Source organism: Gorilla gorilla, chromosome 2 (genome assembly GCF_029281585.2).
Source record: "Gorilla gorilla gorilla isolate KB3781 chromosome 2, NHGRI_mGorGor1-v2.1_pri, whole genome shotgun sequence".
NCBI lineage: Eukaryota > Metazoa > Chordata > Mammalia > Primates > Hominidae > Gorilla > Gorilla gorilla.
This window is the reverse complement of record NC_086017.1, coordinates 207,929,650-207,941,843: the sequence shown is the minus strand read 5'-3', so window position 1 is coordinate 207,941,843 and position 12,194 is coordinate 207,929,650. Positions and strand designations below refer to the sequence as shown.

General features: G+C 41.8%; 1 protein-coding gene across 3 annotated transcripts in view; it reads left to right on the top strand.

The window, feature by feature from the left end:
• Positions 1 to 12,194, top strand: part of UBXN7 (UBX domain protein 7) — a 104,238-nt gene that overhangs the window by 81,714 nt on the left and 10,330 nt on the right. For all 3 annotated transcript variants that reach the window (XM_019024413.3, XM_019024414.3, XM_019024412.3), the window contains exons 7-10: positions 634 to 724; positions 1,992 to 2,119; positions 7,471 to 7,864; positions 8,240 to 8,319. In XM_019024413.3, coding sequence (XP_018879958.1) covers positions 634 to 724; positions 1,992 to 2,119; positions 7,471 to 7,864; positions 8,240 to 8,319 — 693 coding nt within the window. The remainder of the gene's footprint in view (positions 1 to 633; positions 725 to 1,991; positions 2,120 to 7,470; positions 7,865 to 8,239; positions 8,320 to 12,194) is intronic.

The following is a 12,194-nucleotide window of genomic DNA, read 5'->3' as shown; positions in this document are numbered from 1 at the left end:
TTTTTTTTTTTTTTTTTGAGACAAGTCTTGCATTGTCGCTGGGCTGGAGTGCAGTGGCACGATCTCAGCTCACTGCAGTCTCTGCCTCCTGGGTTCAAGCGATTCCCCTGCCTCAGTCTCCCGAGTAGCTGGGACTACAAGCGCCTGTCACCAGGCCCGGCTAATTTTTGTATTTTAGTTGAGACAGGGTTTCACCCTGTTGGCCAGGATGGTCTCAATCTCCTGACCTTGTGATCCACTCACCTCGGCCTCCCAAAGTGCTGGGATTACAGGCGTGAGCCACCATGCCTGGCCCATAATCTTAATATATTGTGATTTATTAAGATGTATATGGTTGAGAGTTACGAATGACATAGTTGACAGATAACTTGAGCAGGAAGAATAATACCTCATCTGAACTGGGAAAGGAGGAGGAATGGGTCAATATGTTTATGGTAAATTTCCAGAGAGTGCTGGAAGTGGGAAGTTGAAGGAGTTCAAACCAGATTCATTTTCTTTTTAGTGTAGGAGTGAGATCTTAATACGTAGGCCGGAGGTATATTTGGAGAGCTAATTGATGTTGGTATATAAGAAGGTTATAGTTGGTTCTTTTCTTAGAGGCTGACTTTTTTTTTTATATCAATGATTTAACAGGTTTATCATGACAGTGAGGAAGGTCAGAGATACATACAGTTTTATAAGTTAGGGGATTTCCCCTATGTTTCCATATTGGACCCACGGACAGGTAAGATTTATATCAGCACGCAGCTTTTAACCTATTACTTGTCTTTCAGTTACCTAAATGATTGATCTTTAATATTTGACTGGATCTGTTTTCAGAATTGCAGTAATTTAGGTGAAGGTTTCGTTTTTTTCCCTTTATAATTATTTAAACATCTATTGATGTATGTATTTAGGACATCTTTTTCTGGCAACATTGGGAGATGGTAGTATTTTATGTTTGTGCAGTTCTGTTCTTTTGAAGAATAACTGATATGTTCATCTTACCTTTTTTAAGGGATTTTTAAAAGTTTTTTTACCAGCTGGGCGTGGTGGCTCATGCCTGTAATCCCAGCACTTTGGGAGGCCGAGGTGGGCGGATCACGAGGTCAGGCGATCCAGACCATCCTGGCTAACACGGTGAAACCCCATCTCCACTAAAAATACAAAAAAAAATTAGCCGGGCGTGGTAGCGGGCGCCTGTAGTCCCAGCTGCTTGGGAGGCTGAGGCAGGAGAATGGCCTGAACCCGGGAGGCGGAGGTTGCAGTGAGCCGAGATCGCGCCACTGCACTCCAGCCTGGGCAACAGAGTGAGACTCCGTCTCAAAAAAAACAAAACAAAACAAAAGCTTTTTTTTATCATTAAAATATTAAGATTGCCCAGATACTAGTTGTGATCCCACCCGAGAAGCAGAGGGTGGAGCTGGTTTTATTAATTGATGGTGTTTTATATAGATATTGCTTTGTCTGAATCTCTTCTTCCTAAATGGCAGTAAGTGATAGCCGCAGATAAGATAGTTGCCCTATCATTACGGGTGGGAATCTGTTAGGTGAGTATAATTGATGTGACTTCTAGGTTATGAAGACACTATATAGCATAAGCTGGTGGAGAGGATATGTCTTTACAGTACACTTTAGTTATGCATATGCTGAAAGAGATACTTAATGAGAATGTTCAGAAAGATTCTAGATATTATATTTACAGATCCTGGTTTTTAATCTATGCATATGCTGAAAGAGGTAATGAGAATGTTAAGAAAGATTCTAGATATTACCTTTATAGATCCTGGTTTTTAATCTATGCATATGCTGAAAGAGATACTTAATAAGAATGTTCAGAAAGATTCTAGATATTACCTTTATAGATCCTGGTTTTTAATCTATGCATATGCTGAAAGAGATACTTAATGAGAGTATTCAGAAGGATTCTAGGTATTATATTTATAGATCCTGGAGAATGTTCAGAAGGATTCTAGATATTATATTTATAGATCTTGGTTTTTAATCCTTAGGTCAGAAGCTAGTAGAATGGCACCAGTTAGATGTATCTTCTTTCTTGGACCAAGTGACGGGATTTCTGGGTGAACATGGACAACTGGATGGACTTTCTAGCAGTCCCCCCAAAAAATGTGCCCGTTCAGTAAGTATAATTAGGAGGTGGTGATGGGAAAATAAATGTAATTGGTCATAAGCATCTTATATAAAATGTTCGATGTTAAGATGGTAAAGATAATCTAACTAGTGGACAACTATCACTTGTGGCTATAGCATCTTAGATATCCTCCTCATATTTTGATAATTTCCCACATGAGAGTTCCATCTTCTTGGTGAAATCATGATACTCATACTCCTGCCAGTCTGTCTTGCAGCTAGAGTGCAGGCAGATGCCCCAGGATCTGGATTTAGAAGGAAGCAATGTGAATAGGTTGGGCAGGAGGACTGACCTGGCAAGCCTAGTGGTAAAGGTGTCTACTTCCTGAGGGGCAGCTCTGGGAGGGCTTCTGATATCCAGGTCTAAATAGCAGTGAAAGTGGTTGGTTTTTTTGTGTGTTTTGTTTTTTGTTTTGGAGTGGGATCTTGCTGTTTTGCCCAGGCTGTCCTAGAACTCCTGGGCTGAAGCAGGCTTCTCACCTCAACTGCCCGAGTAGCTAGGACTACAGGTACATGCCACCACAGCCGGCTGGAAGTGGTGTTTTTTGTTTTTGCTGAAACAACTGTCGTGGTATAGTTGAGCATTTTTATTGGTTAATATAGCGTTAGGGCCTGGCTCTCTGGCCCTCCTAGAATTTACTTCTATACTTAATTTCTAGAATATACTATTACTAGGTAGACATGTTTGATAATTGGTATCAAGATTGGTTGCAAATAAGAGACTGAACTTGCAAAGATACAGCAGTCTCACATAGGTTTTCATGGCTGTTTGGCTTTGATAGCAGTAGGGATAAAAATAGTTTTGTTTTGTTGGTTTTTTTTTTTCCTTTTTTTGAGCCAGAGTCTTGTTCTGTTGCTAGGGCTAGAGGGCAGTGGTGTGATCTTGGCTCACTGCAACCTTCGCCTCCTGGGTTCAAGCGATTCTCCTGCCTTGGCCTCCCAAGTAGCTGGGATTACAGATGTACACCACCGCATCTGGCTAATTTTTGTAGTTTTAGTAGAGATGGGGTTTCGCCTTGTTGGGCAGGCTGGTTTCAAACTGCTGACTTCAAGTGATCCGCCCTCCTCGGCCTCCCAAAGTGCTGGGATTACAGGCGTGAGCTAATGCACCCGTCCTGTTTTTTTCTTTAGACAGGATCTTGTTCCATTTCTCAGGCTGCAGTGCAGTGGTGTGATCATGGCTCGCTACAGCCTCCACCTCTTGGGCTCAAGCGATCCTTCCACCTCAGCCTCCTAAGTAGCTGGGACCACAGATGTGCATCACCATGCCAGCTAAGTTGTTAAAGTTTTGTAGAGATGGAGGTCTCCATATGTTGTCTAGGCTGGTCTCAAACTGGCCTCAAGCAATCCTCCCGCCTCAGCCTCCCAAAATGTTGGGATTCTGGGTGTGAGCACCACACCCAGCAAAATTTTTATTGTATTGTATTGTATTTATTGTATTGTATTGTATTGTATTGTATTGTATTGTATTGTATTGTATTTTTTGAGATGTGGTCTCACACTGTTGCCCAGGCTGGACTGCAGTGGCATGATATTAACTCACTGTAGTCCTTGCAGCCTTGAGAGAACTTTAAAAAAAAAAAAAAAAGAAAGAAAACTTGCTAGCCTTGAACTCCTGGGCTCAGTCGATCTTCTTGCTTCAGCCTCCTGAGTAGCTAGGACTACAGGTGTGCACCATCATGCCTGGCTAATTTTTTATTTTTTGTGGAGGCAGGGTCTCAATATGTTACTCAGCCTGATCTCAAACTCCTAAGCTCAAGCAATTCTCCTCCCTTGGCCTCCCAAAGTGCTGGGATTATAAGCATGAACCACCATACCAAGCCCAGCCTAAAAATAGTTTTAGAAGATGTGAGGAACACTTCCTTCAGTTATCACCTATAATAAAGTGCCTATTTAAGGAAAAGCCCTAAGGGATAGTATAGAAATCTTGTTGGCCAGGATGGTCTCGAACTCCTGGCCTCAAGCAGTTCTCCTGCTTGATTTATAGTTTTTTTTGAGAGCTTTTTGTTGTTGTTGTTTCCTTTCTTCCATGTAATGCTTTATAATGTCGTTTTCTGCTTTTGGTAGCATGTTAATGCTGACCTCACAATGAATTGAGAAGTATTTCTTCCTCTTCTGTTTTCTGCAGTAGTGTCTGTAGAATTGTTATTATTTCTTCCTTAATGTTTGATGACATTTACCAGTGAAGCTACATGGGCCTAGAGTTTTTTTTTGGTGGAAAATTTTAAACTACAAATTCAATCTTATCGGTAGATACATGACTACTTGGTTATCTGTTTCTTCTTGGATAAGCTTTAGCAAGTTGTATCTTTCTAGGGATTTGTTCATTTTACTATATTGACAGAGTTCATTATAGTCCCTCGTGATGCCATGAATGACTGTAGAGATTGTAGTTGTCCCCTCTCTTAATTCTGTTTTTGGGAATTTGTGGCTTCCCTTTTTTCCCCCTGACAGTCTGGCCAGAGGCTTAGTAGTTTTATTGATCTTACGGAACCAGCTGGGGTGTGGCATGTGCCTATAGTCCCATCTGCTTGGCAGGAATATTGCTTGAGCCCAGGAGTTCAGGAATGTAGTGTGCTATGATCATGCCTGTGAGTAGTCACTGCACTCCAGTCTTTGGGCAACAGTAAGACTCTGTCTCTTAAAAAACAAAAAACAAAACAAAACAAAAAACTGCTTTTGGGATTTTGGTGGGTTTTTTTTGTTTTTTTTTTTTTTTTGTTTTTCTCTATTGTATTTGCTTTCTAGGTCATTTATTAATTTATGTTTTCTTTGGGCTTAATTTTATTTTCTTTTCCTGGATGTATACTCTTTTTTTTTTTTTTTAAGATGGGGAAGCTTAGGTCATTAATTTGATACCTTTCTGTCTTCTAATATAAGCATTTAATTCTATAATTTTTCGATAAGAATTGCTATTGCTCAATACTATTTTCTAGCTACAAGAGAAATTAGTAAAATGAATTTTTTAGTTGAACATGTTTTATAAACTTAAATAGGGTTATATAAGTAAGGAAATCAGAGGAGAATGAAATTCAGTAGGAGCCTGACAGTGTCTGCCATGGCCACAATTTTCAAAATCGAGCTACATGCTGTATGTGCAATGTCATTGCTATAAATTTACAATCCACCTAAGCCATTGCATGTCACATAGACACCTCTACTTGCTTTTTAGGGGTGGTAAGTTCGCCTGAAGTTTACTTTAAAATTTTCCTTTGGCCGGGTGTGGTGGTGTGTGCCTGTAATCCCAGCTACTTGGGAGGCTGAGGTGGGAGGATTGCTTGAGCCTGGCAGGTGGAGATAGTAGTGAGCTGAGATTGTGCCACTGCACTTCAGCCTGGGTGACAGAGTAGAACCTCTCTCAAAAAAAAAAAAACAACCAGCAAAAAAATGTTTTTCGCTTTAATTTTTTGCTGCATGATTGCCTGAAAGTAAAAGCCAAAATGTGGTTTCTTTAGTTTTTTATTAGCAACTCACACTTTTTTTTTTTAACCTATTTATTGTGGAAAATTTTAAGCATATTCAAAAGTTGAAGTAGTTTATTGAGCCTCTTTGTTAGCTAATTTCGGTAATTATCAACAGATGGCCAGTCTTCTTTCCTCTGTATCCCATCACATCTGAATTATTTTGAAGCAAATCTCAGAATTCATTGTTTCATTAATTAATACTCTGGCATATATATTTAAAAGATAAGCCTTTTTTATTTTTAAAAATACTATCACAATGTCATTATTATACCCTTAAAAATGAGCAGTAATTCTGTAATATCGCGAAATATCCAGTGTTCAATTTTAGATTATCTTACGATTTTTTTCCTCTATAGTATGTTTGAGTCAGGAGCTAAGTAAGTTCCACTCAAACAACGTATTTTGTGATTCATTAAGTTTAGTACAATCTGTGGCATTAGAACTTTACCAAGGGAAAAACTGTAGAAGTTTGCATTTCTCGTTATCATAATGAAAACCTTCATTGTAATTAATGGAATTACTAGTTGAAGAATGCAGTGGTGAACAAAGCAAAACATTTGTCTCTATGTTTTAGTCATTTTAAAGAATGGTGTTTTGACTTTATAGTTAAAACTTTTAATTCTTGTCTTTCTCTAGGCAGGTAATACATAAACTTTTCTTGATTTTGTACGTTTTGTTTTTTTTTTTTTGAGATGGAGTCTCGCTCTGTCACCAGGCTGGGGTGCAGTGGCGCAATCTCTGGCAACTTCTGCCTCCCGGGTTCAAGTGATTTTCCTGCCTCAGCCTCCTGAGTAGCTGCGACTACAGGCGCACACCACCATGCCCAGCTAATGTTTGCATTTTTAGTGGAGATGGGGTTTTGCCATGTTGGCCAGGCTGGTCTCGAACTCCTGACCTCAGGTGATCTGCCCGCCTCAAGCCTCCCAAAGTGCAGGTGTGAGCCACTGTGCCTGGCCTGTTTTGCTTTGTTACCATTTGTGTGTTCACTGGAGTAGCACTTTTAATTTCCTTCAAGAACTTTTCCTTGCATTCATAGCTTGGCTGTTTGGTGCAAGAGGCCTAGCTTTGTGTCTGTCTCAGCTTTCCACATGCCTTTCTCACTAAGCTTAATCATTTTTAGTAGAGACGGGGTTTCACCATGTTGGCCAGGATGGTCTCGATCTTTTGACCTCTTGATCCACCCACCTGGGCCTCCCAAAGTGCTGGGATTACAGGCATGAGCCACCCGGCCTGGCCTTCATTTTGATATTTTAAAAAATGCCTATGCTCACTTGAATCCAGAAGTGCAAGACCAGCCTGGGGAACATAGACCCTGTCTCTTAAAAAAAGAAAGAAATATATATATATATATGTATGTATGTATGTGCCAGGTGCGGTGGCTCATGCCTGTAATCCCAGCACTTTGGGAGGCCGAGGTCAGAAGTTTGAGACCAGCCTGGCCAACGTGGTGAAACCCCATCTCTATTAAAAATACAAAAAAATAAATAAATAAAAATTAGCTGGGCGTGGTGGCGGGCGCTTATAATGCCAGCTACTTGGGAGGCTGAGGCAGGAGAATCGCTTGAACCTGGGAAGGCTGAGGTTGCAGTGAGCCGAGTTCGCGCCACTGCACTCCAGCCTGGGCAACAAGAGTGAGACTCCATCTCAAAAACAAAACAAAACAAAACAAAAACGTGTGTGTGTGTGTATACACACACATATATATATCTCCATTCCAATTTGGCTGTGTAAGACACAGTCCTTGCTCTTAAAGTAGAAGGGATACAGTCAGCAGAACATAATAATGAATGGCAAGCTATTATATTTCTTATGCTGTTTGACTTGTTTTTTGGTTTAACTTGTTCTTTTTCCTGTGTTTTATGACTCCATCTCACAGGAGAGCCTTATAGATGCAAGTGAAGACAGCCAGCTAGAAGCCGCCATCAGAGCCTCCTTACAAGAAACACATTTTGATTCAACACAGACAAAACAGGATAGCCGCTCAGATGAAGAATCTGAATCTGAACTTTTTTCTGGCAGTGAGGAGTTCATATCCGTTTGTGGCTCTGATGAAGAAGAAGAGGTAGAGAATCTTGCCAAGTCCAGAAAGTCTCCCCACAAAGATTTGGGGCATAGAAAAGAGGAGAATAGAAGGCCGCTGACTGAGCCACCAGTCAGAACTGATCCTGGAACAGCCACAAACCACCAAGGGCTGCCAGCCGTGGATTCAGAGATACTGGAGATGCCACCTGAAAAAGCAGATGGAGTAGTGGAGGGGATAGATGTAAATGGTAAGTTACATTTAGACATACTTTACTTCAAACTTAGATATTGGGGCCGGGCGTGGTGGATCACTGAGGTTAGGAGTTCCAAGACCAGCCTCGCCAACATGGCAAAACCCTGTCTCTACTAAAAATACAAAACTTAGCTAGGTGTGGTGGCACGTGCCTATAGTCCCAGCTACTTGGGAGGCTGAGGCAGGAGAGTGGCTTGAACCAGGGAGGCGGAGGTTGCAGTGAGCTGAGATCACGCCACTGCACTCCAGCAAAACACTTGAATAATTGCTGAATGGCTGTATTTATTTACATGTTTATTTAAACTAATATTCTGTCTTAAACTCCTGTATCCCGTTTTTTTTTTTTTTTTTTTTTAAACCCTTCCTTTAGGACCAAAAGCACAGCTGATGTTGCGGTATCCAGATGGAAAAAGGGAACAGATCACTCTTCCAGAGCAAGCTAAACTGCTAGTAAGTACAGGCTTGCTTTGGTTCAGTTCTGAGCACTGCAATAAGACGAGTCCCAAATTGTTTGGTTTCCTGGTGCATATAAAAGTTACGTTTACGTTATTCCGTAGTCTATTAAGTGTGCAGTAGCTTTATATCTAAAAAAAAAGCACATAACTTAATTAAAAAAAGCTTTTGCTAAAAAGTGCTAATGATCCCCTGAATCTTCAGTGAGTCATCTTTTTGTTGGTGGAGGGTCTTCATATTGATGGCTACTGACTGATCGGGGTGGTGGGTACTGTGGCAGTTTCTGAAAATGTGACAGCAGTGAAGTTGCTGCATCAATTGCTTCCTTCGACAAAAAATTTCTCTGTAGCATGTGTTGCCGTTTGATAGTATTTTACCCACAGTAGAACTTCTTTCAAAACTGGAGTCAGTCTTCTCAGAATTTGCCGCAATTTTATCCACCAAATTTATGCAATATTCTAAATCCTTTGTTGTCATTTCAACAGTGTTAAAAGCATCTTCAGCAGAAGTAGATTCCATCTCAAGAAATCACTTTCTTTGCTCATCCATAAGAAGCAACCCCCCCCTTTAATGTTTGATCATGAGATTGCAGCAATTCAGTCATATCGCCATCCTCCTAATTCTAGTTCTCTTGCAGTTTTTACCCCACTTGCAGTGACTTCCTCCAGTGAATTCTTAAACCCCTCAAAGTCATCCATGAGGGTTGGAATCAACCTCTTCCAAAGCCCTGTTCATGTTGATATTTTGACTTCCTATGAGTTGCGAATGTTCTTAATGGTATTTAGACTGCTGAATCCTTTCCAGAAGGTTTTCAGTTTACTTTGCCCAGATTCATCAAAGGAATCTGTATGCCCAGGCTGGCGTGCAGTGGTCATAGCTCACTGTAACCTTGACTCCCCGCCCCGGCTCAAGTGATCCTCCTGCCTCACCCTCCTAAGTAGATCACCACACCCAATTAATTTGCTTTTTTGTAGAGATGGTTTCTTGCTGTGTTGCCAGGTCTCGTCTCAAACTCTTGGACTCAAGTAATCCTCTCACCTCAGCCTCCCAAAGTGTTGAGATTTGGCTCCATGCCTGGCCAAAATGTGTTTCTTAAATAAGATTTAAAAGTTGAAATGACTCCTTGATCCATGGGCTGCAGAATGGATGTTGGGTTAGCAGACTGGAAACAACATTCATTTTTATTTGCATTTTCGTCAGAGCTCTTACGTGACTAGGTGCATTGTCAATGAGCAGTAACATGTTGAATCTTTTTTCTGGGCAGTAGATCTGAACAGTGGGCTTAAAATATTTAGTAAGTTATGCTGTAAATTGATGTGCTGTCTTTCCAGGTTTTGTTGTTGCAGTTACAGGACACAGACAGAGTAGATTTAACATAATTTTTAAGGGACCTGGGATTTTGGAATGTTAAATGAGCATTGGCTTCAACTGGAAGTCACCAGCTGCATTACCCCCTAACAAGAAAGTCAGCCTGTTTGAACCTTTGAGTGCAGGCACTGACTTCTCTCTAGCTGTGAAAGTCCTTGATGGCATCTTCTTCCAATAGAAGGCTGTTTTATCAAACTTAAATCTGTTATTTAGTGTCGTTACCTTCATGAACTGTCTTCACTACATCTTCTAGATAAGTTCCTGCACCTTCTGCATCAGCACTTGCTGCTTCACCTCGCACTTTGATGTTATGGAAATGGCTTCTTTCCTTCAACCTCATGAACCAACCTCTGCTAGCTTCCAGCTTTTCTTCCGTAGCTTCGTTAACTCCCTTAGCCTTCACAGGATTGAAAAGAGTTAGAACCTTGCTTTGGATTAGGCTTTGGCTTAAGGGAATGTGTGACTGGTTTGATTTTTCTGTACAGACCACTAAAACTTTCTCCTTTTCAGCAGCACAGCAGTAAGGCTGTTTTGCTTTCTTTCCTTTTTTTTTTTTTTTTTGAGACAGAGTCTTGCTCTTGTCACCCAGGCTAGAGTGCAATGGTGCGATCTCAGCTCACTGCAGCCTCTGCCTCCCGGGTTCAAGCAGTTCTCCTTGCCTCAGCCTCCCGAGTAGCTGGGATTACAGGCGCCCACCACCACGCCCAGCTAACTTTTGTATTTTTAGTGGAGATGGGGTTTCACCATGTTGGCCAGGCTGGTCTCGAACTCCTGACCTCGGGTGATCCACCCACCTCAGCCTCCGAAAGTGTAGGTGTGAGCCACTGCTCCCGGCCTGTTTTGCTTTGTTATCATTTGTGTGTTCACTGGAGTAGCACTTTTAATTTCCTTCCAGAACTTTTCCTTGCATTCACAGCTTGGCTGCTTGGTGCCAGAGGCCTAGCTTTGTGTCTGTCTCAGCTTTCCACATGCCTTTCTCACTAAGCTTCATCATTTTTAGCAATTGATTGATTTTGAGGATGGACAACACTTCCTTTCACTTGGGTACTTAGAGGCCTACAATGGTAGGTTATTAATTGGCCTACTTTCAATACTGTCATGTCTCAGGGAATAAGGAGGCCTGAATAGAGGGAGAAAGACGGGAAAACTCCCAGTAGGTGGAGCAGTCAGAACATACCTCTTTATTAAGTTTGCGGTCTTGTGTGGGCATGGTTTGTGGTGCCCAAAAGCAGAATAGTAACATCAAAGGTAACGCTCACAGATCATTATAATAGATAAAATAATGAACTGCAAGCATTACCAAAAGGTGACACAGAGACGTGCAGTGAGCACGTGCTGTTTGAAAAATGGAGCCAGTAGAGGCACTTGACACAAGGTTGCCGCAGACCTTCAGTAACTTGAAGCACAATGAAACAGGGCGTTGGAAGCATTTTCTCGAAGCAGAGAAGCTAATTCATTGGAGTAAGTTCAGTGAGCTTTGCTTGATAATTCTTTGAAATAGGTGTGGGAGGCCAGGTGCAGTGGCTCACTCCTGTAATCCCAGCACTTTGGGAGGCCAAGGTGGGAGGAACACTTGAGTCCAGGAGTTTGAGACCAGCCTGGGCAACAAAGCGAGACCCTGTCTCTATTTAAAAAAAAAAAAAAAAAAAGAAAGACAGAAAGAGGTGTTAGATGTTTAGTCTGATCTCTAACTGCAAACTGTGGTGAGTCATCTTGTTGTTGTTGGTTGGTTGGTTGTTTTGAGACAGGGTCGCTCTGTCGCTCAGGCTGGAGTGCAGTGGCGCAATCTCAGCTCACTGCAACCTCTGCCTCCTGGGCTCAAGCGAGCCTCCCACCTCAACCTCCCAGGTAGCTGGGACTACAGGTGTGTGCCACCACACCCAGCTAATTTTTTAAAATTCTTTTTTGTAGAGAAGGGTTCTCACTATGTTACCCAGGCTGGTCTTGAACTCCTGAGCTCAAGTCATCCTCCTGCCCCAGCCTCCCAAAGTGCGGGGATTACAGGTGGGAGCACCTGGTTGTGAATCTTAATTCTAATTAGTTTATTTCCTTCCCAGATTAAATTAGGTAAGCCACATAAGGTATGTTCCAGTGAAGATTTTTCTGTTTCATGCCTGCATGGAATAGAAACCCAACTGAAATGATTACTTCTGGAAAAGGACGACTGGGGTTATTTGAAGAGGATAGTGGTTTTCCAGCAGCTGGAACTGCAAAGTGTTTAAGAACTGTGTCTGTTTTTCTCTATGTTTCTCTTCTGGGGTCTGTAGGTTTTCTCTTGGGATTCTCTGCTTCACACCATTCTCTGCATACTGGTGGCTTTTGTTTATTCCTCAGCTCGCACGTGGTTCATCATGGTGATGCTGCGGGCAGTTTCATGTAACACAGCTGATGAGCTTTCTGTGTTTTTTGGTTTGTGTTGTTTTTGTTTTTTTCTTCCTTTTCTTGTAGACACGATCTGGCTCTGCCCAGGCTGGAGTGCTGTGGGGCACGACCTTGGCTCACTG